The sequence below is a fragment of the Pygocentrus nattereri genome, chromosome 5 (genome assembly GCF_015220715.1).
Source record: "Pygocentrus nattereri isolate fPygNat1 chromosome 5, fPygNat1.pri, whole genome shotgun sequence".
Classification (NCBI taxonomy): domain Eukaryota; kingdom Metazoa; phylum Chordata; class Actinopteri; order Characiformes; family Serrasalmidae; genus Pygocentrus; species Pygocentrus nattereri.
Genome location: NC_051215.1, coordinates 46,277,030 through 46,304,526, shown reverse-complemented (window position 1 = coordinate 46,304,526; position 27,497 = coordinate 46,277,030). Strand labels below are relative to the sequence as shown.

Genomic DNA, 27,497 nt, shown 5'->3' with positions numbered 1-27,497 from the left:
TATCGGATGAGGGAACTCCACGTTCAGAAGGCCTTTCACGCTACGTTACTGTCGGACTGTAATCACTACACGCACTGCAGACTCATTCTGGAATAAACTCAGCAATCTCATCGGTAATCACGTAACCTTTAGAACTTCCCCAGATAAAACTGTTCAGCTCAGATAGGGCTTTTAATAGTGCCAACAGTCCTTTATACACCCCAACACTTATCCATGTTTGGCAAATGTAGTGCCTTGGCACATATTTTACCTGTTGATTCATTTATTTTGCAAAAAGAGGCTACATGCTCAAATGGGGATTTAGTGCCTTTCTGTGAGGTTCACTGCTGATGGACCTCACCCTTACTGAGCACACTGACCACAGGCGAAAGCTCATACTGTCAACTGATTACTCTCAGTATTGAGCTTTAACAAACTAGAGTCAGACCAATGTGTTGGAAAGGACCTCAGCACCAGCACGTGGACTGTTTTCATTCATCTATTCATAAATATTAGCACAGTAATGTGGGGCAAAGCACTGTGCCCATATTAGTGGGTGGCACAGGCAATTTAAGTGAACAGGTTTTTTTTTTTTAAAACTGCTTTAGTCATATTTAACCATGAATACTGAAATGTTTATGGCAAAAAAGCCAGTATGGCAGTACAAGCTTTTGCCCGCAGCCTGAGCTTTCTCTGTCCCATGATATGTTTCCCTAGAATAGGAAACCTGTGTTTTGGTTTGAATATGTCTTAGGCAGGGGGTGGAAATCTCAGATGGTTTACTGCTCTGGTGGCTCTTGGAAGGCTGAGTTGGACTCCTCCTGGCTCTTGTCCATGCTCTGTTCACAGGCTTTATCGCCCGACACTGTGTTGTCCTTGGGCCCTGTGGCTGCTGTGGAGGTGGCATCTATACTCTCATAGGCTTCTGATGTCCACTGGTAAGAACAAATAAAAACAAAGTTAATAAGTACTGCATTCTCTATTACTGTAAGTCTAATAAGTCATCACACTCATTGGCTAATAATGCGCATTAACTGTTGCAGATGGCCGCATTCAAACGCTGAAATCAATATTCACACTGTTGTTATGACGCATCTAGTGTTGTAGACAAGACCTCTAGTCTCAGTTAAGACTAAGACTTTTAGCAGTCAAGTCCTAGTCAAGGACTTGGTCCAAGAGTGGCTGAGACTGAGAGAAGGTCAAGACCAGATTAAGATTGAAATAAAACGATGATTAAGTAATGTATAGCTAAAAACATTATTTATTATTATTATAGTCTCTGAAGCAATTGTGAGGGTATTCCCTGTTCCTTTCTTCTTTAGAACGTATTCAAAGTCATCACCTAAAGTCAAATGAGCATAATAAATGAAAACGTAGTAACAATAACAATCTGATATGCTCACAGATGATGTTTCAACTTTAGAGCCAATGAACATCAACAATGATCCTGGAACGGATGAATTAGATCCTTACAACAGATTTTATTTAAACATGTAACCTGTGGGCTGTGTCCCCCCAGTGGGTCGTAGCAGTACTGCTTTTTTTTTTTATGCAGAAATTTGGTACAATATTTGTTACAATAATTAGAATAATTGTTCTGGCAAAATGCTAGATAGATATGTTTATATATTCAGTGCAAAGCACAGCCGAAATGAAGGAAATACAGTGAATGTATAGTTTAAATTTCCATTTACGCTGTCACTTGGAGACGATATCTAATGGGTGTCTAAACATGTCGAGTAGAGCCAGAACCTCAGCTTTCCTCTCTTCAGCCTGACCTCCAGCACTCTGTGGCTGCCAAATCAGCTAAGCTTGGCAAGTCAGAAAAAAATATGATCGATTAAATCAGCAGAAGATTTTCTGGTCGTTTGTGTGGGCTGCAAGTTGCATAGAAAGAATGGTTTAATAAATAATAATAATAATAATAACTCAGCTTCCACTTACTTCAGATAGACAGTAGATTCCAAATTATTTGAGGTAACTGGATGCTGAATTATTATTGAATATCGCACTAGTTTATGGTCTAAAGACCCGATCTGAGTACCACACTAGTTGCATCGCTAACAGTAAATATACTGGTCAAAGTCCTTTTTCTCTTCTTTATGGTTAATTGAATATCCATTCTTTAATGCTTATGGTTAATCCAATCCAATAAGCCTGAATGTGTGTCCCTGCATTGCACCTGTGTGGCTCTGCTCGTGGAGCGGACGGATGGTCCCAGTGCAATGTTGACGGAGCTGGAGGACTGCGTGTCACTGGTGTTGCCTCCCTCAGCGGCGGATAGGCCAGAGATGACCAGACCGCTGGAAAAGCTGCGCTTGCCGAACAGCAGGCTTAGTGTGGAGCTGGAGGACGAGGCTTGGCTGGAGCGCTGCTGACCTGTGGGCAGAGGACCCGCTGTGGACAGACGGGGAACCTGTGAGAAGACGGAGGCGATGGAAGAGGTGTTGAAGGACAGCTGACTGTTGGAAAGGCGCTGCATCAGCCCAGGCGCCCCCGAACCTGAGCCCTGCTGGCTGTCCAGGATGGGCCCAGAGCGGCTGGTGACAGGGGGCCGCTGGGCCTGAGGCTGAACTGAACGACTACGATACTCCCGCCGGCCTGCAGAGGGAGAGGGCACACAACAGACTGTGAATGTGTGGTGTGTGTATTTTGTCCACAGTATTGTCAAATATTTAAAAAGTTATTACCGATCATATTAATAATTGTTGTTTTACTCAATAATAGCATATGCAGTGTAAATTTATTATAAAGTAGTATTTTTGATGTTTTATTCAATGTTTCAAGTTGTTGGGAATAACTATTAATTATCTGATTAAAAAATTAATGAAATCTATATAGTTGTGTGTCCAAATAAAGATATTTTATTGATTATTGAATGAAAAGAAGTAAACACAACCTCTGCAGCAGACAATTTTAAAATGCTACAGCATATTTACCTTATATAAGTGTAAAACAGAAAAAAACACTTATTGTGGCAAGTTTGGAAATCTTACTAAGTCAGTACTTTGTAACACCTCCTTGACCCTTTGTAGCGAGCTAAGAGTCTTTCTATACAGTGCTGTGAAAATGTATTTGCCCCTCACCTGATTTCTCCTATTGTTGTTAATTTGCCACAAGGCAGCTTTTACATGATCAGTGAAATTAAACCTAATAGTCAATTGAATTTGGTTAACTAGCTGATTTAGTGCCTAAGGGGGCAAATACTTTTTCACAAAGGGCCAGGTAGGGCTGAAAAGCATTTTTCCTTCAATAAATAAAATCATCATTAAAAAATGCACTTTGTTTACTTAAGTTATCCTTGTCTAATATTAACAGTAGTTTGATGATCTTAAACATTCAAGTGTGACAAATATGCAAATATAGAAGAAATTGGGAAGGGGCCAATACTTTTCCACAGTACTGTATATAATACCCCTTTATTGCCATTTCGTACTGACATTTTAGACAAATTCTGACCTGAAAATGCTCTAATATCGCTTTATAGCCTTCCTCTGTTCTGTTGGCATCCACTACTTTCATTGTAAGATTAAGAGACCCTTATTAGTCCCACAACGGGGAAATTCCACCTCCGCATTTAACCCATCTGGGCAGTGAAACACCACATACACACTAGGGGGCAGTGAGCACGCTTACCCAGAGCGGTGGGCAGCCCAATCCGCAGCGCCCGGGGAGCAGTTGGGGGTTAGGTGTCTTGCTCAAGGACACCTCAGTCATGTGCTGTCGGCTCTGGGGATCGAACCGGCGACCTTCTGGTCACGAGGCTGGATCCCTAACCTCCAGCCCATGACTGCCCCCAATTTTTTCAGATCCTTAGTGAGGTGCTTAGAGGAACCCATGGTTCTGAATGTTAGCACAAGTTTTGAAGTGTCAGAGATTTTTATGAAACGCTGGAATTGTCATCAGCTCACAATTTCTAAAACCAGTTTTGACCTGCCTAACCAGTCAATTAAGGCCTTATGAGTGACCTTACAACTGAAAGCTTGTCCAATTTTTGTTGAAGTCAATCAAATATAAAGTGCACTAACATCTTGCAGAAAGTAGTTTGTTGTAAAGGGTGTGTTTACTTCTCTTCACTTCAAAAATCAGTCATTTGGGCACACTGCCCAAGAGAGTGCATAGAACTGTATAGTACTTTCATGTTCAATTGATATGCCTCAGATTAAAATCATTTCATATAAGTCAGAATCCTATTAGTCTTACATGAGACAGTAAAAGAAAAAAATGGACTTATATTATTGAAAACAGTGATTTCAAACCTGACCTGTGCTGTGGTGCCTGGTTTGCGAGCTCCGCGGCCGGCCCAGGTGCATGCTAACGCTTTGGGAGGTGATGGAGTTGTGGTTTTGACTGACGGAGGATACGGCACAGTCCACATCCTCCATATTCACTCCACTGTTACAGCTAGTCAGGTTGTCCTTCCTTACACTGAGGGGAAAAAAAGTTAAAGCAAAGAATGAGTGAAATTGAGTGAACTCAGACAGAGCATGCCTTCAGATCACACAACCCAGCTCATACCCACCGGAGCCACCTGGAGAAGAGCCAGGTACGGATGCTCTCCAGACTGAGGGGGCCATCCCAGATATTCCTCATCTGCTTGTGTGTGCCCATATAGGATGTGGTGAGAGGCGAGACGTACATGGGGTAGCCCAGCGGCTGGTCACAAGACGAGTTGATCATGTTGCGCAGAGCCTGCTTGGAGTTCTGGATGCTTCCGCGCTCTGGGTTGCGGTTGCGTAGGAAGATCAGCTCCTGCTGCTGCCCGGCCCAAAGGCCGCGCACACACTCCTTATTGATCTGAGGAATCATGAGGACAGGCAATTAAGCCAGACGCAATTATGATCCTTCACTAAGGCATTGCACTCTATTTGCACCACTGCTATAGGTCACATTAAAAGCACACAACTTGCAGGAATGCAACGTTTTCAGCGGTGGCATGTCTAGAGGATGGCACCAACCTCCATAGACATTAGGATCACCAGAGAAAATGTTTACCACTGAAGCTGGTTGTCCTGTTGTTGGGTTATCAGTCCAGATTAGGCTTGGGTATCGGCCGTGTTCTTATTATTCCTAATTTCGATTGTACGCAAGTGTTTATCTTCAAACGCCTCTACCAGAAGTGGTGAGGCACGGGCTGCGAGGTTGTGAGAAGCTGTCCTAATGTGAATGAAAACGCTCCAGGAGTGCTTCTAGTGAACGACACCTGCTTCAAGCAGCCAAAACAAAAACTCACAAGCCCAGAAGACTACACTCCCTGCAAGGCACACAACAGGCCTCCATAACTTAAATGTAATTCTGACACTTAACCAAACAAATATCACATCTTAACTATATCTAATGAATGACATAGCTCATCTATAGCTTTACGCTAGGCTCAGCCAAGGCGCTTCAGTGCAGCCAGGACCTTCTTTTAATCTTTAAAAAAAAAAAATTCTACATATTGTTTTAAGTGATAGATTATAAGTTATTTCCTGTAAATATTATACATTTCTTGTATGCTTCTTCCTTAAATGCTATAAAGATGATTTGCGCTCTATAACTTTTTCCAATTATTTTCAGTCATGGTCAGCTTCTGTGCTCCATTGGGGCCCCCTCACTCGAATCTGTCTGGACCATGGGTCTTCAGAAGAAGATAAGCAGTTTAAATGCCAGCAGCATGGAACATTTTAAAGAGGGAAAAAGAAAACAGCACGGCAGCTACCTGTAATATCTTTTCCCTGGAAGTACACATTTGGTGGAAAGAATAAAAGGAAACTAATGCAAACTTGAGACAGAACGTTCAAGACACAAACGGTGTCGAATGGTTATTAATAACTAATAATAATTATTAATAACGAATGGTTATTTCTAAAAATGTAGACAAAAACAGTGTTCAGAGTTCAGAGGATGCTACGTTATGCACATACTAAACATTATGTGATCCTACTATGGCAGTTTTAAATAATTAGCAGCCTAGCTTATCTACCTAAATTAGATGTATTTTAGTGGTTAATATGCTGGAAGTCTAACCTTTGTGGCTGCATTAATCAGAAAATATAGATATTGGATTGGACTCTTTAATCCTAATACACTTGTATTGCATATGCTATCAGATGCATCTCTCATACTGAGAGGAACATTTTTCTAATGGGAGTGCCGCTAATTGTGCCATCTGAGAGAAAATTATGCTGCCTTTAAATAAACTTCTGCAGTTGTATGTTTAAACCTTAATCTAATGCCACAACCTATCAACAGTAGCACAGACAGAAGCTGCCCATGGCCTTACCTTGATGACTTTAAAGCTGAGGTACCGCTTGTAAAGCATGATGATTTTGTACTCGTCAGTGCCGTCGTCCACCATGTGGCGCAAAGTGAGCAGGGTGTCCCGACTGGACAGTACCGCTCTGCGCCACGCGGGGTCACTCTCGTCACAGATTACCAGACTGCTTCTGTACGTGCTGATGGCCTCATGCAGTACAGCTGGCTCCTCCGTCTCCTCCAGGCTTGTGAAGTGGTCCTATAATCAATATAAGCATGGAGATTGTATGGGTGTATATTACTGAACTTTCTTTTAGAAACTTAGAATGTTACATTGCAAAAAACACAGTCTATACTGTAATACGGAGTCTACAAGTAAGTGAGTGATACTGTTTTGATCCCACAACCGGGGAAATTCCACCTCCGCATTTAACCAATCCGTGAAGTGAAACACCACATACACACTAGTGAACACACACACTAGGGGGCAGTGAGCACACTTGCCCGGAGCGGTGGGCAGCCCTATCCATGGCGCCCGGGGAGCAGTTGGGGGTTAGGTGTCTTGCTCAAGGACACCTCAGTCATGGACTGTCGGCCCTGGGGATCGAACCGGCAACCATCCGGTCACAGGGCCAGATCCCTAACCTCCAGCCCACAACTGCCCCCAAAGATGATATAGGAAGTTTGGATAAACCCAGCTTGTTTCTCTCATTCACTTAAGCAGGTTTATTAGGTGTGGCTAATGGGTAATCATCATAAACGCAGTAGATATGCAATTTTTCCCTCGGTATCAATCTAACAAGCAGTGTTTATGAATCTGAAGTATAAGACCTCTAGTAAAGCATTGTATCTATGTGGAAAAAAGATTTACCAGTTTTGGCTGCTCTCATGCCTTTCCTTTTCCTCTTCCCTTCCCTCTCAGCACCACATCACACACATTTTTTCAACGCTCTCACAGTAAGCAGTTTTTACCTGATGAAGCTTCAGACTCATCCGAACCGCAGGCGCTACCACCTTCTGCAGCAGATCCATATCAGCAAAAACCCACTCATCCTTACTCGCGATGCGGAAATCTCCCTTAAACAAGGTGTTAAAGCCGTACAGGAAGGATTCCAAGCTAAAAAGAAAACCACTGTGAGAGAAAACGATATGCTGACGGTGCCGTTTCAGTACTACTCCTGTATAATCATGCATTACTGGACCAATCTACATGTTCATCCTCTCGTATAAACAAGGGAGTTACAAGTTCTCTGTACTAAAGCATCAAGAATTCACCTGTTTGACATGTTATGCGATGCTGTGCCCAGCGCCCGTCTGCCCAGCACAGACAGCGCAAAACAAAGAGTGACCAGAGGAGAATCCTCATCACTGTCCACTGGCTGAGGACAAAGAACAGCTCATTTACTTCACTGTATACAGCAGGTGGCCATTAAGAGTCTGTGCCACAAAAAAATGTGTAGATATAATCCAAATCCAGTATAATCAGAATACCACACATCAAACGTATTTTTACTTGAGATACTTTGTCAAAGTATAATATCTGATCATTTACAACAACTGAATTTACCAGCAGTGCTACACAGAAAAACACTGTACCTTTCACAAGCTAGTTATAAGCATTCTACTTCATTCCTGATTCATAACACACAAAGTCCTTCTTTTGTATTAGACATATAAATAATGTTAAGTATAAATAAACCATGAAATATACTTAAAAAAGTAAATGAGATCCTCTCACATCCTCCATTTTGCTGGCACAGTACTGGATCCACTCTAGATAGACGTTGCAGTAGCTGGCCCTGGTGACTCCCTGCAGACAGTGAACGTAGTCTTCATCAATCTTCACACTGAACACAGCTGGGTCTCTCTCTATGTGGTGCCATTTACTGTAGGGCTGCAGGGCCTCCTGCATAGACTGCTCTTTAAGCCATGTCTGCAGCTTTGGGTTGATCACCAGATAGTAGATGATACTCTGAAGACAGAAATAGTGGAAGACAAAGAGTTCAGATGGTGTGCTAGAAGTGAGGAAGCCAGAACCTAACAGAAGAAAACAGGGAATATGACAGGGAAAGTCCTCGCATGCCATCTCCATATTTCACTAGTCAAGCCACTGCACTATAGTAAACTAGGTAACATGTTACAATAAGACTACAGTTCTAAAGTGTTAATTAATGGTTTAAATGGTCATTAATTAGTTCACAAAATCGCAGTTATATCACATAAACCCACGTTCATCTACAGTATCAAACCTCAGATCTTATTGGCATCTTATTTCTCTCTGCCCCATTCATAATCATCATCATCACATGATCATATTCTTCAGACATAATAGCTCACTTTTTATGTGTGTTATAATTGCTTATTACTCACTTTAGGTATTCATGACCTAATTAATAACTATTAATAAAACTTATAAACTAATATTAACTCATGCATGTACCCGTTATTAAGATAGCCCTATTGTAAAGTGGTACAGTCAACTGTGATTATGCAGTCCCAGCCATAAAAGTCTGGACAAATTTAGAAATAACATTTAAGAATAACAGTGAAGACATAAAAACGAAAAAGACAACACGTGGAATCAGGCAGTAACCACAAAAGAAATGTTCTAGATCCTTTAAAGAAGCCACCTTTTGTGTTGCTGGAGCTTCGCACAGTCTTGACTTTCTTCAAAGCAGCTTCATGAGGAGCCACTTGGTTTTCCACACGCTCAGTTTTATTTTTGTACACCGTTTGAAAACAGCAGTTGTCCTTCACATTGTGTGAAAAGGATGATGATGGATAGACCAATAGACATGCTCCAAAACCATTTGGAATAAAATCTCTTTAGCTTTAACTTGCATTCAAAGTAAGGAACGTTGTTGTCTTCTGTACAGTTACTATTGTGGAGATGTTTTTTCAGAGTAATGATTTGCTGAGCACTTGTTCGCTGCTACTGCACATTTCAAAAATGTGTATTCAAATATTTAAAAGCAAAGTATTTGTTTTATAAATAGTTTCTAATAAAGACTTTAAGTATTTATATTCATATTAGAAACAAATTTCAAGCATTCACACATAAGCCTTTGGGTCAAAATTCCACTGAGGTTATGAGAACGTGTTCATCGAGCAACTGTCCAGTGTTGCTCGATGCGCTGGGACATGCTTCAGAGCCCCCCACGACCCAAGTGGCTTTGGAAATCTGTGTCTGTGTTTTCATGAAGCTGTGAAGAAGAGGTGACTAATGTGATGTAAGTCATGACTTGAATAAACCATCATACCTTCAGGTAGTAAGTGATCAGCAGCTTGCGCAGGTCATAAACCTGCAGCATGGTGGCAGCGTTGTTTTCACTGATGCTGTAGCCCTCCAAAAGGTACTTTGTGGTGGTGACCTCCCAGGCCAGCCAGCGCAGATTGAAGGCGGCGTTGCAGGACAGCAAGTGAGGCAGGTGACCTGGCTCACAGCAGCAGCAACCATCATCCTCCTCCACTCCTTCAGTGATGGCCTCTACCTCCCTCTGCTGACAGTACGTACCTGACAGAGACGGATTAAGAGAAACATCCAGAGGTGACCAAACAGAAAGCGTAGTCTCCGTACCAGCTGCCTTGACTTTCAAAACGATGTCTGGTGGAAGGAACTGTGAGTTTGGAACCGAAGAGACTGAAGAAAAACAGGCCTTACCCCTGAACTCCAGGCCCCTCAGCTGGAAGGTGACAAGGCCGTTGCCCACCTCGACGATGTGCACGAGGGCATTGAGGTAGTCTGAGGCCAGGATGAAGCAGTCCCCCATGCTGAAGTTTCCCCAGCGGCCCAGCAGCAGATCCCCACACAGAGAGTGCTGCAGTGACCGCGTCAGGTACTCATAGAAGATGGAGTTCAGGTTGTTATCATCACAGCCTGGAGGAAGCACAATGTCCTGTCATATTTTTGAAAGAACATCAGACCATCATTAAGCATGAAACTAATCAAACACTGAGAAGTTATTCACCAGTCTCTTTGTCAACCTGAGACACCAGTCTGCTGTTGGAGTTGTCAATACGCTTCGTGCTGAAATTGAGAGAAAAGGTAGAGTTTCACCACAGCAACGTCGTTCACAACACAGTTCACCTAAAAACAACATTCGGTTTAAACAGGCAACAGCAATTTCTCAACCTACATTAATAAGTCATAGGCAAGTGTCTGGCTTAGACTGTGCCACTCAGCTACATGACATCACTGCTGGAAATAACTTAATCAACATTTAATTACAGATCCAGACACAGAATCCCAGGTGCACCCCAGGAACATCCTACAAGCTTGTATCTATATAAAACCACTACATCACACCAGCCATTTACAAAGCATGAAAAAAGGCTTCTAGAGGCCTCGGTGCTGTCACTCGAGTACACAGCAAGCTAAAAGACATAATTCTGCAAAGAGGGCATGCATATTTCATCACCCTTGCTTGCACAGACTCTTACTTGTAGTTCCTCTCCCAGAACTTGACGGGCCGTGGGTAGGAGGTGATGAAGATGGCACTGCCCAGGAATGGGCTCAGTGGGGTGTAGAATAGTGTGGTGATTAACGTCTGCAGCAGCAGCATGGCAGAATCTGAACTCCTCCGTTAAGGAGAATCAAAACATCTCCACTAATGTGAAAGAGGTAATGACGAAGAACAATGCTCATGATCTGAGGCACCTTCTAAAATAACGAATACTGTAAACAAAAAATATATTATATATACACTACTGGGCAAAAACGTTTTAACTGATAGTTTTGTCCAGATTTAATATAGAGAATATTTGGGCTCATGTTAAACATAAACCAGCTTGTTTGTCATCAGTGCTGAATAAAAAAAAACTGATTTACATGCAAATCAAAAGAAATCAAAAGGGAAAACTATCTCTAATAAACACACACACACATATATATATATATATATATATATATATATATATATATATATGTGTGTGTGTGTGTGTGTGTGTGTGTGTGTGTGTGTGTGTGTGTGTGTGTAATTACAGTATTAGTACTATTATAATGATCTTGTATTTCTATAGGCTTCCTATATTAGCATAAGCTTAAGCCTTAAAAGTTGGCAGCTGTAGCAGCAGCAAGATGCCATTCGATATGAATTAATTCTCACTTGAAACATTCAATGAGTACCAAGTTGGATTTATATTTTGCAGCAGAGAAATTGTGTTATTCTTTGAATCTGATGAAAAGTTATTGTTGTGAATAGTTTTGGTTTCGGAGAAAAGAAAAAACATTCTTTACATTTTTGCCACATTTCCGTCATTTCTTCACAATGAAACAAATGGGAAAAAGCCATGAAGAGTCAAACCCATCATACAAAATGCATAACTCGCTCTGTTTTCTCACTACATGAATTCTGACAATAATTAAACATTTCTGCACAATATAATAATTAAATCATTCACACGTAAACAAAGTCATTCAGAGTAGTTTGATGTGAAATGCAGATCTAGAGAAACCTACTCAGTCACAATGGCTCGCAGTGGCTGTGAAAGGAACCAGACATCTGAAGCGTTTAATGCCTATTACATAATTATTACATAAAATGATTACAAATACTTGGCTCAATTTCTGAGACAGTGTTTTACAACAGTTTTGGGACAAGCTTTCATGGCGGAGGGGTACATGCAAAGATTAACCATCATCAATATTACATATTAAACTTAGAATATATGTGTATGTTGGCTGATAGTTTTGGTTGTATTTGTGTTGCAGACACTGATACACCTGGTTCCCATCACCACCACTGTAAAGAAATCTTGAGTCATTAATTTTCTCTACAAGGCACCATTTCACATTCAACCACTCTGTGTAACTCCTGTTTACATCTCAATGACCAAGTTGTGCTGAAATTCTGTAAAAGAATCAGTGAAAATCCACTTTTAAATCTATAATTTCATAAATACATTTGATATTAGTATACTTTAGCTAATTAAATACATATTAGTTTACTCCAGCTTAATAAAAAAATATATACTTCAGCTTCCAAGGGCCCATTAAACTACAGGCATATTATTCATTATTCATATTCAAGTACTATATCGCTGTTGTTGGAAGAAAACCACGCATCTCCAAAATGCTAACATTACAGGAGAAGGAAAAAACCTGCTTTCCTTTTTAATGTAAGTCAATGGAACCAGACTAATTTTGGCCTGCTTATTTTCGTCCATTCACCACGAAATTTAGATACAATGTAAAGAGCAACAGGTACTGAAAAACAACAAAAATGGAGATACAAGGTTTTGTTATTCATTTTGTTATTCAGAAACAACTATGAAACAAATAAGTTACATAGTTCTGAGAGCGAGTAATTGAAGTGTGGGCCTACATACAGCCGTTGAAGTTTAAGGGGATATTTAATTAAATTATTTTTAATAACAGTTGTAGAGGATGAGGAACCACAGCTGAACTGACAGTAAAGATACGTGGGACAGCAAAGGGCTGGGCAAAGGCGTGAAATGCACTCCCCCATGCTATCTGCCAGGGAGCTATATACACCATAATGAAGTGTAGCTTGTGGAGAAGATCCCAGAGCTGGAACGAAAACAAAAATTCACTGTGACTCAGTGCAACACAATGAAGACTGTTATTTTGGGTGGAGCTATTACACACATTCTGAGCTGACACTGCAGTAAAAGTGGATGAATATGATCACAGTCTACTACTTGGCAACAAAAGGTACTGCTGATCTAATACACACAGTGACATGTATGGCATGAAGTCAACTACTACTCTCCAAAAAATGAAAGATAAAGTTTCAAGGGTGGCCTTGTCTAAAAGGCCTGTTATCTGTTTTTCCAAGAGAAATTAATAATGTTGGACATTTATGTTGATTGCATTAACTGAAACTCGTATAACTACATGTTTTTATTTATGTCATCTTTTAACACGTTATTATTTATATGTAATGGTAGCCAAATTTAATTAAATGATATTACATACCTATAGTAGCCTTTAATCTTTAGCTTTACACTTTATGCCTGTGCTGGAAAAATGTCCTATCTGCGCTGGTGGAACTCACCTTGTGGAAGACTATGGACATGAGGAAGAAGTTGAGCAAGAAGGTTTCGGATGCACTGCTGTAGTCGAACTCAAAGAAGACGATGGTGAAGATGAGTGTGACGAATTGGTAGCTGGGATTGCAGAAGGAAGTGCGCAGAAGCTTCATCCCAGCAACTGTCATCAACAAGACATCACAGCTGGAGCGAGACACAGACACCTGAGCCACTCAGGTGTAGGGGCAAGACACAGCCAAGCAAAGCACAGAGGAATCAGGAGGGGAGGGGAGCCTCTGACACAAGAGCTACCGCTATAGACTGCTAGCAACACTACTGCTGCACCAGCGTTATAACAAAGATGCAAACTGTCCAGTGAAAATCCAGCTTGAAGCTAACAAACAGTCTGTAGTGACACTGCAATTATTATCTGCCTTTAATACCCATATAAATAACAGAAATCACAAACGAGCCTCAGATATCTCAGACCTCAGATCTCACCTCTATTTAGTCACAGGTATCATAAATAAAGGGCTCTGTTAAATTCAAACGCAATTCCAAAAAGGTTGGGACTTTAGGTAATCTTCAAACAAATCAGTCCTTTATGAGCAAAGATGGATCAAGGTTTGTCACTTTGCAAGAATTGCATCAGCAAATAATGCAGAGATCAAAGTTTATTACAACAGCAATAATATTTAATGTATTTCACCATCCTCGGTTAATCATTTCATCAAGAAATTCAGGGAATCTTGAAAAATTTCTGTGTGTAGACCAGAAACCACGAATGAATTCCCATGAAAAAATGTATTATTTTTATTTATTTTTATTTTTATTTTTACATAAATGGCTGCAACTGTAACAACTGCAATTTCCCCCTGGGATCAATAAAGGAATCTGAATCTGAATCTGAATGAACTTCGATCCTTTAGACAGCATTGCATTAAAAAACCAGCAGGCTTCTGGCATGGATATCACCACACGGGCCTGGGAATAAATTGTTCGGCGCTGCATGGGCAAATCCATGCTAAGACTATACTATGCACAGTGGAAGCCATATGTCATATGTCAGCCAGAAACACGGCACAGTGGAAACATGTTTTGTGGTCTGATGCGTCAACCTTTTAGGTTGTCTATAGAAATAAAGAACACAGGGCCCACTGGGCCAAAGAAGTAAAGAACTATAAGACAGCTTTCTTATAAATAATGCCTGGCTTAGCCAGTTGAACTGACTCTGATCTAATTTAACTGAGGAGATATATACGATCTACTTCTGCCCAGATACTTACTGTATACCCAGCCTTTTCCTGTGGCTGAGGGCAAAGCCGTCATTGGTAAGAGCACTGAGGATGATCGCAGGGTACACAATGTACTTCTCAAAGCTCAAAAGTCCAACATAGAGCCGCTCAAACCACATCAACTGAGCATCATCTAAAAAGCAGCCAAAAGAGATGCAGAGTCAGGCACTTTTTACTTCAAGCATTGCAGCTGGTTATAAAATGCATACATACTTTTTAAAAAGCTCGGCATGATAGAAACTAATACCACATTAGCAGAACATGAGATTCTTTCATTCACTTGTACAAGAGAAATGAAAAATCACAAGTGCACTGTAAGCCTTTAAAAGTATACTATTTTATGTGACAGGTAACAGAATATGAGAGGGGTATTCATACTGATTTCACTGCAACTGACACTCACCGGTGGGTTCAAACTGGGAGTACTCCTTACTCTTAAGCACAGGATGAGAGATCCAGAGCCAGGGGTGATGTTTCCGCAGCTGAGGGATCAAATAGTGGGTAACAAATCCCACAGTCGCTGCCAGGGCATACAGCACTATGGTGACAAAGGGCTGTGTTTAAAACACAGGGAAATATATTTAAATTTTTAGCAGCACTCAGAAAAATCCAACCCAATCTCACAGGCACCACATTTTTATGACTTCAAGAGAACATGATGCTCTCTGAATACAAATACACCATGACATGGTGTCTCCTGGCATGTTTTAGAACATGTGTCATTTACATAAGAAACATTAAGGTCACTATTTTGAAATCAGAGAAACTCACCCTTAAAGAGAGGAAGACTGTACTGGCAGTAACAGCAAAAGTCAAAACTGACGCCACAGTGCAGACAACCAGATCTGAGAGCAAAATCTCTTTCTGTGAAAGAAAAATCAGCAGTGCACGTTCTGTTTACTGAGTTTCATGCAAATTATTCCAAATAATCTTATCAGCCACGCTGTGTCTGCACTACATTACCAGCAGTGGTCCTCACCACTGAGCTTTTGAGCTTTTCTGGAAGTGGGTCCACATTATCTGTATCCACTTCCTCCGCCTCACTGTCCCCTAGTGCTGGCATCAGTTTGGACTTAATCAAAGAGCTTAGACAGTGACAGAAAAAAGCAGCATATTAAATGGAGGTGAAAGATCAGATTCTAGATAATAATCATGTGTCAATGCCGGTAAACCACATTACTCATACAAACTTGCTTACAATAGCATTGAGGGGTCGCTGCTCTGTCGACTCAGATGGTATGACAGGACCACCAGCAGGGCACAAAACCCAGAGAACAGAGCTGGGATGTGTTGCTCATCCCATGGTTCCTGAGGTTTTAAACAGTGAGATACTTTACTGAGACTTTGGAGATGACTGATTTATTGGGCGTGCATGCAGAGAATGCAGCAAATCAAATGTAAATGTACTAAAAATATGATTATGTAATCAGGTAATTACATTTAAATAACAGTGTTGTGTAAACTTATGTAAAATAGCATAAACAGATCCCTGGGCCACACTACTTATGGAGTTCAGTAACATGGCTATATTGTTAAATGTGCACACGTGAGTGAGTTTCAACCCACACGCACATGCTGTACATGTTCAGCTCTTCAGATGACAACTGTTACTTGGTTTAGTTATTTGGGTTTTCTTCAGACGGTATGTCACACGCAAGGAAACCCACATTAGAGACCGTTTAAAATGTACTGTACTGTTGCATAATAATTTACTAAAGTACAGAGAAGGTCAGAAGGAGCTACATTGTGTCAAGAGAGGAACTGTGACACTGTATGAGGAAGTCAGGTGTAGCTGAAAAGTATGTTAGGGTGGTGCAGGACATGTATGAGGATAGTGAGACAGTGGTGAGGTGTGCAGTTGGAGTGACAAATGGTTTCAAGGTGAAGGTGGGGTTACATCAGGGATCAGCTTCGAGCCCCTTCTTGTTTGCAATGGTGATGGAAAGGTTGACAGATGAGGTCAGGCAGGAGGCTCCATGGACCATGATTTTTGCAGATGACATTGTAATCTGTGGTGAGAGTAGAGAGCAGGTGGAAGAGAATCTGGAGAGGTGGAGGTTTGCACTGGAGAGGAGAGGAATGAAGGTCAGTAGAGACAAGACGGAATACATGTGTGTGAAGGAGAGGGAGGCAGGTGGAAAGGTGAAGATGCAAGGAGTAGAGGTCGTAAAGGTGGATGACTTCAAATATCTTGGGTCAACCATCCAGAGCAATGGACAGTGTAGAAAAGAGGTGAACAAGAGGGTGCAGGCAGGATGGAGTGGGTGGAGACGGGTGTCAGGGCTGATGTGTGACAGAAGGATAGCAGCGAGAGTGAAAGGGAAGGTTTACAAGACAGTAGTGCGTCCTGCTATGATGTCTGGTTTGGAGACTGTGGCTCTGTCTAAAAGACAGGAGGCTGAGCTGGAGGTGGCGGAGATGAAGATGCTGAGATTTTCGTTGGGAGTGACAAGGATAGACAAGATTAGAAATGAGCAGATCAGAGGGACAGTGAAGGTGGAGCAGTTTGGAGATAAAGGCAGAGAGGCCAGGTTGAGATGGTTTGGACATGTGTTGAGGAGGAATAGTGGATATATTGGGCAAAGAATGTTGGAGATGGAGCTGCCGGGTAGAAGGAGAAGAGGTAGACCTCAGAGAAGGTTTATGGATGTAGTGAAGGTGGACATGGAGATGGTTGGTGTGAAAGTAGAGGAGGCAGTGGATAGGGCAGATGATCCGCTGTGGCGACCCCTAAAGGGAGCAGCCGAAAGAAGAAGAAGAATACACACTAAACACAAACACTAAACCCAGCCTGTGAGAGTGGTAATAAAGCAGCATTTATCTACACTCATGAATTCATGAATCTTTGTAAAGATATATCATTATGTGTTTATGACAATATGTCGTCACTGTCAGAACAAAACCTCATCTCTCCAAAATGGTACTTTTTTTAAAATCATACCTTCAGAGCACCAAAACAGAATCCATACAGTAAGGTTAACACCGCCAGACTCCTCACTATACAGTACACGGCTGAGCAGAGTCCAGTTGCAGCTAAGCAGAAAAAGGGCAATCAACGACGACATCCTTACATCATATATAACTTGCACTGAGTTCTAGAAAATTGATACAAACCTGTCCCACCAAAAAAGTGCATGTCAATTTGCTCTAAAAAGTAAATAAAAAAGGTGTTGATTTGTGGGAGAAGGCCAAGAAGAAAGCTTATTGGGAAGCAGTATGTAAACCCTAAAAAGAAGAAAAGAAAGTTCAAATACAGATGTGCATGAAAAACACTCACTTTTCAAACATATGCAGTCCAAAATACTGTCATCTTCCTCTCTTAAAGGAGCATTAAGTAGCATTTAGTTTCACATCACTGCACTAAGCCTTCAGCTGCCTACCTACCACAGTAAAATACTTCACCATGTAAATGTATCACGCTTTGCACCTTTGGTACAGAACTTACCAATCAGAATATCTTGCACAGTCTGGAGGGTGTCTGACATTACAATTGTAATGCCGTATAAGGTGGACACTGGAAGGTCTGGTCTTTTCAGCACAGACTCCAAAATCCAAATAAGGCCACAGAACATGCAGAAATATGCAGCTCGACTGTAGGCAACAATCTGATTATGTCCCTAAAAAAGAACAGCCGTTAGAGGTTGTTAGTCCCAAGTGAACCTCACTAATCACTATATTCAGTGCTCTTCAGTGTGTTTCTGTTGAACTCACATGAATAGGTGAAGCTGCGTCAGGCTGAACACTCTGCAAAATATGAGCATTTTTAGCCTAAAGTGAAACACCAGGTCGATATTTACTAAAATGAACTAAAAGACCACCTACTACACTACCTTCAGTAATGAGTACTGACAGCTAGCGATGACGAGGCAAAACTGGAAAACCCAAAAGTCTTTGAAACAGCCCTGGTTCAGGAGTACAAACCCTAGAAAAGCCACCAGGAATGCTAAGAACACTGCAACCATGTTCTCCTTCACATCCTGATTCCTGCAAAAGAATGAAAATGCTTATTTACGTTTCAGATGATACGTGTACGAGTTATTCTAAAACAGCTTTTTTTCCTCACCTGTCTAGTAGTGCCAGCAAGGTTAACCGATCATATAAGATATTAATCCATTTCCCAGGAAAAACTTTGAGCTTATAGTAGAGCTTGCGAGAGGGCTTTTCCTGAGTAGTTGTGTCAGAGGACTCGTCAAGTGAGTCCTCCTCCTGCAGGGAACCAACACAACCACACTAAAATCAACGTATTTCATTTTGCGTCTAATCATAGACGACCTTCTTTTCAGTGTTAACTGTTAAAAAATTCGCTTTCCAGCCGTCCAGTCTATTTTAAGCTACCCTGTTCAGTGGCCTCTAGAGAAGCTGGAGAGGGAGATTACTTGCCTGGAAGATCTCTGGGTGGGTCTGCCTGGGACGGAGCCGGTGAGCTGGAATGATGCGACGCTGGAATGGGCAGTCAGAGTGCCCACCTGCTAACCCATCCTGGCACTCAGAGTTTGAAGATGTGGAGAGGAGATCACTAACAGAGCAACGATAACAATAAACACGCACTTTAAATGTTATTTGTTTTACTAAAACTCAATTTGTCTCAATTTGTTCAAATTTTGCTTTTGAGTATGATGGGTTGGGTTCCATGATATATGATACTTTCCATCATACCATATGTTGCCTGTGATGAGTTCAGCTCCAAGAGGTAAATTTAATGCTCTTTCATTGTACAGCTTTCGAGGTCTGTCCCCTGAAAAACACATATTTATTAGCCTAGTTCCTCATTTAAACAGTAACACCAGAGCTACGGGTTTGTCATTTTGAACCTCCTGAACTCAAGACTTATAATTCATCTATTAATCTTAAGACCTATATTTCATCAACTACCCATGAAAGAAATAATATGAATGTTATGTAGTTCTGAGAGTGAGGAACTGAAGTGGGGAGCCACATACTGACCCTTTTTGGTCAGCACTTGTCACTTACTGTGGACTGTGTGAAAGGTGTAGGCTTCCTCTTTGGATGTTGCTTCTGGTCTACAGATGACCTGCAGCATGGAGCTTTCTGACTGGGACGTCTGAGATGGCAGAGAGTCATAATCTGGATCCCTCTCCTTATCAGTCTGAGGACTGGATGAGTAAAAAGAAAATTCTCAGAAGCATATGATTCAGACATTAATTCAGCCTATGACATTATTACATAATCCCATAATTGCAATTATTTTATATGATCGTTGAATTATTTGAGATGATCACAATTATTTAAGCTAACTACAAACTTCAGATACCAGATACATCAGATTTCACACTCTTATTATGCTACAACAAACAAAATGTGAATTGGGTGCATTGCCTAAAGGCAAATGCATGGAAATAAAAGAAAACAGCAAACGCATGGATTGTGACACATCATGGGTCTTATGAAAACAAAACTGTTGCTGCAAACAATGCAACCATAAATTAACGTGATCTGTCTACGCATTCATCTATTTACTACTAAATATAAATGCATCATGCTCTGGTTACTGTCTTATCATCCCTCCACAATCCTATAATAACAATTATATTCAACAGAATCTGTCTGTGTAGCTTATTTCTATCAATAGCTATCATCTATATTCTGTTTTTAACCTTAAGATGTGTTATTCATGATATACTATAAATTATTCAATGCAGTGAAGTTATGCCGTTGGAGTTATGAGAGAAATTTTACATCCATGGAACTGGTATTTTAGCAAAATATTCAAGCCCATGAATAAGCAGCAACAGTAACTTCACATTAAAGTCCACATATATGGAACACATAAATAATGTATCTCATTCAGCTCTTCAAATGACTAGTTAAAAATCTTTCCTGCTAAGAATCTATCATTCCTACCTATCAGGAGAGACAATTGGAATCAGTTTCTCCGGAATGGTGCGCAGTGTGTCTGTAGCCAGGCTGTTCGGGGGGTTTGGACGGTCCTGCTGTCCAGCCATATCTCCGTTTTCTAGGTTTTTCACAGCCACCTTAGCTTCCTCTGAGAAGAACACAAACAGTTATCAGTCCACAAGGCGGTATAAATACCACACATAAACAGAAGAAGAAAGACTTAAAGTGTCCCGTTTATTTTGGAATGTTAGCATTCTGAATGATAAGACAAAATGGATTAAATATAATACTGCAATTTTCTCAACTATATCTCGTTTTTTAACTTGACCTGATCCATCACTTCTTGTTTCGCTGATGTGTAAATACACTGTGACAATTTCAGTCTTCTCCATCGACAAGTTGAAGGTCAGAGCATGGAATAAAACGTTGTTATCCTTCAGAAATCAAACAATGGGGAAATACCTGGAAAACCTCAACTCGACTATAAGAGAAATAATAAAGACATTTTAAGCAGCTGGAGATGTGATGCCCTTAAAACAGCTAACATGTAAATTGGCCCCAGTTACAGAGCTTCATCTTGGGGTTTTGAATAGACGTCAGTACCACACCAACAAGCAGGAAGGCTTGCCATAAGAATGCTTACTCTCATCAAACACCAAATGTAAGCTCTAGAGTTTGCTTAACATTATTGGGAATTTGGTGGAACGGGTTGCTGTAGTCAGAATAGACCTAAGCAGAACCTTTCAGCCACCACATGTGGTGTTGGCACAAAAAAAGGTTAAAACAAAGCATCTCCACTGTGACGTATGATGGTGACTGTGAGCTTACAGGCTGTGATTTGCTTCCGTCTGTCTTGAAAACTTTGTTAGGCTACACGGTATCACAAATTTCACAAAGTACCAGGACATTCTGGAGCAAAATACTGCTTGCATTTGCCTTGTTGGCAAGGGGTAAAGCTGAGTTGACTTCGGATAATTCTGGACCAAAGCATTCCTTCAGACCTATAAAAACTGTCTCACTAACCACAGTATCAGGCTGAACAATGTAGCTGCCAGTTTCCCAAATTAAGCCCCACTAATAACCTAAAGTCATGCAGGAATGTACAGGTATTCAAGGAGGAGTAGTCTTGGATCCTTCTGTTCTCCCAACTCTTCACACATCGCAGGAGAAGGCTCAATGCTGATGTTTTAGCAAAGGGAAGATGCACAAAATGTAAATATCAGGCATGAGCAGCGGTCTCAAAATAAGACTATATAATTTCTCACTGTGCTTGGCAGAAATAACATCTTTGATCAAATTCAATGTATTAATTATTCATTATTGGGCAGTCGTGGGCTGGAGGTTAGGGAACCGGCCCTGTGACCGGAAGGTTGCCCATTCAATCCCCAGCACCGACAGTCCATGACTGAGGTGTCCTTGAGCAAGACACCTAACCCCCAATTGCTCCCCGTTCGCCGTGGATAGGGCTGCCCACCGCTCCGGTCAAGTGTGCTCACTGCCCCCTAGTGTGTTTGTGCATGTGGTGTTTCACTTCACGGATGAGTTAAATGCGGAGGTGAATTTTCTCCATTTGTGGGGATTAAAAAGTGTCTCTTAATCTTAATTTTGCAACTGGACGTGTTCCATCCGAGGAAGACTCATGCATGACATTCCATTCACACTGGGGTGAAAATGCCCACAAAAGAAAAAAGATTTACCATCTTTTTTGGCTTTCTCATCCTCCTTCGCTGCATCCTCTACCTGCTTTCCTCCACCACCCCTGGTACTGCTAATGGACTCCAACAGTGAAACAAACTCCACAAAGTTGGATTCATTGGGCAGCTGGCCTTCTTTGGCCTCCAGGTCTGATTTGGAGGAAGTCATAGTTTGTGGCTTGTCTTTGTCCCTATTTCCAATCAGGACAGCGTCCCTTCCACTGTCAATGCTGAGTCCCCTTACATGTGTCCTTCCTCCTGCCCCGACCCTTCTGAAACCAGAAGGGATCTGTAGGAATCCGTCAGTGTCTGACTTCAGCTCAGTCGGATCGTTTTCATCCGGATGGGAGCGCACATCAATGCCAGAGGAGCTGTTATAAGTCAGCTGGGGACTTGGGTTCTCCAACTCGTATTCATTGGACGAAGCTTCCTGGCCATCCTGGGTGGGTTTTGGGCCAATCGGCTCATTAGAGACATGGCTTTCATGGTCCACAGACTGCTGCTGAGCACATTTCTCACTAGGAATTGGCTCATCTTCTTTTCCTTCTTTGGCACATACCTCATCCTCCTCTTCATGGGGTGAATCAAAGGTAATGACAGGGATTTTGACAGAACAGTCTCCACCGGCCACTTCCTGCTGGGCGAGGTGAGACTGAGCAGACTCCAAAATGCTGAGCTTAACCGACTCCTGCAGCTCGGCCGCTGTCTGCGGGTCGCAGCTCATAGTGATGATGATCTTCACCGTGTCACTCTCATCAAGATGAGCCGACGTGCCCGAGTTGTCCACCAGCACCACAGCAATTTCGTCCGAGCAGTAAGTCTCCTCTGGCTCCTCTTGCTCCTCACCTTGTCGGATGAGCTCTGGACATGAGCTGTTGTTGTTGGGGTCCACAGTTGGTTCTTTTTTTTTGTCTGCCTCCTCATCACTCTCCTCCTCACTGCCAGCAGAAGGAGGCAGGCCTTCATCAGCTGTATCCAGATGAGTCTGCTGCCTCTGTTCTCTTTGCAAGAGAGGTGCAGACTGGTCAGTGTTTGGGCTGAATGCCTCTTCTGGGGTTAGTCTCTCTTCAGCTTCTCTTCTCCCTTTGGACCTCTTTTGAGAGGAAGTGTCATCTGGGCCTGCAAAAGCCACACACTGTTGTTACTGAGTAGTAACCTAGTAGTTACTGGAAAATAAGCCTAAAATAATAACTAGATAATAAGCTTAGAGTTTAAGGGGCTGATTGATGGACACTGCTAGGAAAGAACTCAGGGCAAAGCTAGATGAAAGATACTACTAGGACTTCATAATATGCTTTGTCATATTGCAACATTACTGTACTGTGCTGGCATTTTCTTTTTACCAAATAAACTAACCGCTTAGTTCTAAAACTTTCACAACGTTCCCCCAAATCTATCCCAGACATTATTAGTGGATGCACCAGCTAGTTTAATGTATATATTTCATCTCACTCTGCCATACTGACAGTCACTGACTATTCTGAATGCATTGTATTCTGAATAAATGACAATAAACCTTAAAACATTATCTCAAATCTCAAATCACTACACTGACTTGGTACATAAGCTGGCATGTCTGGAAGTCGTTTTCCAGTCCTTTGTCTACTGCTACACACGTTTAGACAGAAACGGCTCTCGAAGAAACCGTCTCTGTGCTGAAAAAATGGGGGCTACATTAAAAATAAATTCGTTAGAACTGTTTCTGTTTCAGCACATCAAAAGCACATTTTAGACACGCATGTCAGATCTAAAACCAATCAAAAAGGCTAGAAATGTCTCATGATCTGAAAGACTTCACAGATGAAAGTAAAACCAGCTACAGGGAAAATGTAAAATAAACATTGGGAACTTTCAGAAGCTGACAAACTCTGATCAAATACAGTGCTATGAATATGGTTGTTTCATACCTTCTGTGTTCTTTGAGTCGTCCTTTGGGCACTCCTGCAGTTTCATCAAGATAAATAAAACAAATTAATACTTAAAGTTTTCCACAGACTTGTATTAAGACTTGTATTGAACAGTATATTCAAAAGCAAAACCTTCAAAGAATGATGAGACCGTAGACCACTAACCCCAATCAGTCCGGGGTCTGTTTCAGTCTGTTTCACTGTGACTTGTATTACTGGACTAGGCCTGTTTCTAGTCAATACTGTCATGGCAACACTATCAGGCACTGTGCTGCTCTTTCTGAAAAAGAAAAGTTAGTCCTGAAGTGTAACAATGTACAATGTGACTGAGAAAAACAAGAAAAAACGGAAGTTCTAACCACCCCAGTTAATTAAAAGTTCAGCAACTTCGAATGTGGCAAAGGATAAAATCTTTGCTAAAGTCAGTTCATGGAATTCCTGTCCTACTAGATCTGCCCCAGTCAACCTTAGGTGCTATTATAGTAAAATAGAAGAGTCTCTGAGCATCAACAGCTCAGCAACAAACAGTAAACCACACAACCTGACAGAGTGGGGCTGAAGTGGATGATGCATAAAAAAACCTATCCTCTGTTGCATCACTCAATACAGAGATCCAAACGGTCTCTGGAGGCAAATTCAAATATCTATAGCCTCATGAAATGTTTTTTTCATGGCCCAGCAGCTGCACACAAGCCTAAGATCACTATGGATAATGCCAAGCATCAGCTAAACTGGTGTAAAGCATGCCACCTGGACTCTGAAGCTGTGGTAATGTGTTCTCTGAAGTGAAGAATCGTAATTCATTGATGGTAAAAAAGGTCTGATGGTAAAATCTGTGTTTTTCAGGGTTTAGTCTGGGCCCATTAGCTCCAATGAAGGGTAATGTTAATGCTACAGCATACAAAGACATTTCAGACAATTACATGCATCCAACTTTGTGCCAACAGTTTTGGGGAAGCCCCTTTCCTGTTCCATTCATAAAGACATGGTACGACAAGTGTGGTGTGGAGGAACTGCACAGAGCCATCTGCACAGAGCCCTGACACCTTTGGGATTGACTGGAATGTCGACTGCAAGCCAGACCTTCTTTGTCCAACATCAGTGCCTGACCCTGAACGGGCATAAATTCCCACAGACACACTCCAAAATCTTGTGGGAACACCTTCATAAGAGAGTGAGGATTGTTACCGCCACAGAGGGGTGGGGGGGTTTCGATATTAATGCCTGTGGTTTCGAAATGGGATGTCCAAAAAGCTCATATAGGTGTGCCGGTCAGGTGTCCACATACTTTCAGTGTAAGTTCATCAGCAGCATTCACAACAAGAAGAAATCTTGGCGGCTATGTCTTTGTGTGCATGTGTACTAATGGTGTTTCATTATTTATGAGCAAACAAAATGTACATAAATAAATAAATAATGGATCTTTTTTCCCACCAGAGGAGCTGCACTGTTGCGTCTTACCTCAGGTTGGCTGGCAGGCAGGAGTCAGAGGCATTACTTTTCTTGTCTACGCCTTTGCTGATGTCAGACACACTATTCTGGGCCACAATGTCGCCTTCATCAAACATCACATGAAGGCGATAGTTCACCATCTTAATGAGGATGAAGAAGGCCGTCACCGAGGCACAGTATATACTGAGGGCCAGAGTAGTGGGTGGTAGAGCCTGAGGAAGAGGGGGAAGAGTAAACACACACAGATATAAACATATGAAGCGCAATACTTCGAAATGTCGGTTCAAGTAGGTGCCCATAGGACAGCAGCTCCCAAAGACAATGCCCTGAATCGAACGCACTTTCGTGAGGGACTTGGTTGGTGTAGTTTAGTGGTTAACACCTCTGCCTTCTACACTGTAGACTGGGGTTCAATCCCCACCTGGGTAAACACCCTACACTATACCAATAAGGGTCTTTGGGCAAGACTCCTAACACCACCTTGGCCTACCTGTGTAAAATGATCAAGTTGTAAGTCGCTCTGGATAAGAGCGTCAGCCAAATGCTGTGAATGTAAACTTTAGATGAACTGTCTTCGTTATATATTTTGTGTTTAGGTTTTCTTTTAGGAATACAAAGGAATGCACCTTAGAAGCGAACACGCTCGATACATGGTAAAGAAAAGTGTGATTTTAGTTCCAGCAGAGGCAGAGAAAACACAGTATGTCGTAGTTTTAGGAATAAATGTGACAAAAATATATATTTTTGCATTAAATTCTCCCAAAGGTATCACCAGATTTGCCTCCATGGGTGGCGCCCACCTTTCAAAGCCCTTGTTAACGAATTCCTGTCGTATTGCTTCCAAAGGGCGGCTCAGGAAATCAGCCCTTCTGCATGACAAATCATATTTGCATTGCTTAACACCAAAAAAAGTCTTATAAGAGTTAAGCGTATCTGAACTGGACTGGCTGATTCAAATGGTACTTTAAACACGGTCATGTTTCACGCACAAAAATAAAGAAAAAAGAAAGGAAAGGAAAGACTAAACACACTTACACGCAAACACTATGCAAAGCAAAAAAATAAAAAAAAAACACTATATTTAATGTGTTGGTCATAGAAGAACAAGCTGTTATTTGTAATTCCCTTTAGGAAGACTGTGCAACGAAAACGTGCTGTAATAAACAAACAAACAAACAAATAAACAAATAAAGTCTTTTGGTGTATGTGCGCGGTCCTTTGGGAGAACTGTGCATAGCAAACACGTTATAAATCAACAATAAATTCCGTTTAGTCTTAAAGCCTTTTCCAGCTCGCTGGTAAAGCCCTGTGGGAGAACAGGGTGAACACATGTGCTGCTCAGCTCTGAGGCTGCCTGGCTGCAGTGGTAGCTTAGGCTCCACCATCCTTCCATCCATCCATCCATCCATCCATCACCTGCACACAGCATGCAGAGGAATAATGCGCCAATGCCCGCCTGCTGCCAGCCCAGCAGCTCCGGTCAGGCCCCGGGAACACTGAGAACAGCACACACTGTTGGCTCTATACTAATAAATATCCTCGGTTTGGTTCTCCGTCGCTTAGGGTGAATGACCGCTGATGCTAACGGCTGACTCATGTTCACGTCCCACCTCAGTGGACGACGCGCACCCGTCGACCTGAGCGCGCACGCTAACGTCCCCGGTTACTCACCAAATGCAGAGACAGCGGCAGCACCAGCAAGAAGAGCCAAAGGTAGAGGTGGCAGGAATTGTTGAATTTATTCTGGTGCGGGTCATGGTACCATCCGCCGGTCAGTGATGCCCACACCCCTTGTCGTAGCGTTTGTACCACTTGTGAGCCCATGGTTTTTTTTTTTTTTTGTCGGCTAACGCTAAAAACGAGTCATGCTGTGGAAGACCACCGAACCGGCCTCAGTCTCTCTCCCCCTCTCTCCGAGGCTTTCCCCAGGATGTTACATCTTCACGGCTAACGTTAACAACCACGTAGGACTTCAGAACGCGTTTGCAGCTCGTCGTCCTGATCCTACAGGCCATTATAAACCGAGCAGTGTTCTGCGGAACATGCACAGCGTCTTCCACACCAGCAGCCAGTCAGCCATGCGGGAA

The 27,497-nt window shown here is 41.9% G+C and overlaps 1 protein-coding gene across 4 annotated transcripts; it reads right to left on the bottom strand.

Annotated features, from left to right (window-relative positions):
- Positions 1-484: 484 nt before the first annotated feature.
- On the bottom strand, positions 485-27,497 carry pcnx2 (pecanex 2). 4 transcript variants are annotated; one of them, XM_017710415.2, is made up of 34 exons: positions 27,082-27,497; positions 25,420-25,622; positions 24,091-24,238; positions 23,959-23,992; positions 22,055-23,170; positions 20,364-20,505; positions 19,473-19,615; positions 19,158-19,236; positions 18,882-19,017; positions 18,565-18,707; positions 18,332-18,485; positions 18,213-18,245; positions 17,947-18,118; positions 17,616-17,726; positions 17,443-17,534; positions 15,700-15,809; positions 15,481-15,586; positions 15,273-15,365; positions 14,905-15,055; positions 14,493-14,634; positions 13,233-13,410; positions 12,637-12,745; positions 10,657-10,786; positions 10,185-10,243; positions 9,878-10,093; positions 9,477-9,730; positions 7,955-8,188; positions 7,492-7,595; positions 7,189-7,348; positions 6,245-6,475; positions 4,502-4,776; positions 4,244-4,407; positions 2,162-2,580; positions 485-914 (listed from the first exon to the last, which is right to left on the bottom strand). In XM_017710415.2, the coding sequence occupies exons 1-34, from the start codon at positions 27,232-27,234 to the stop codon at positions 759-761; spliced, it is 6,150 nt and encodes a 2,049-aa protein (XP_017565904.2). In that variant the 5' UTR covers positions 27,235-27,497; the 3' UTR covers positions 485-758. The 4 variants fall into 4 exon arrangements, with proteins under 4 accessions (XP_017565904.2, XP_017565905.2, XP_017565906.2 ...); XM_017710416.2 differs by having other exon boundaries at positions 7,189-7,333; XM_017710417.2 differs by having other exon boundaries at positions 24,124-24,238.

Excerpts from the sequence above, each read along its gene's own strand:
- pcnx2 (XM_017710415.2), bottom strand. The coding sequence starts at position 27,234 with ATGGGCTCACAAGTGGTACAAACGCTACGACAAGGGGTGTGGGCATCA. Across the intron at positions 18,119-18,212 it reads ACGCAGCTTCACCTATTCAT|GGACATAATCAGATTGTTGC; the intron begins GTGAGTTCAACA and ends GTTCTTTTTTAG. Across the intron at positions 6,476-7,188 it reads TGAGTCTGAAGCTTCATCAG|GACCACTTCACAAGCCTGGA; the intron begins GTAAAAACTGCT and ends TATTGATTATAG.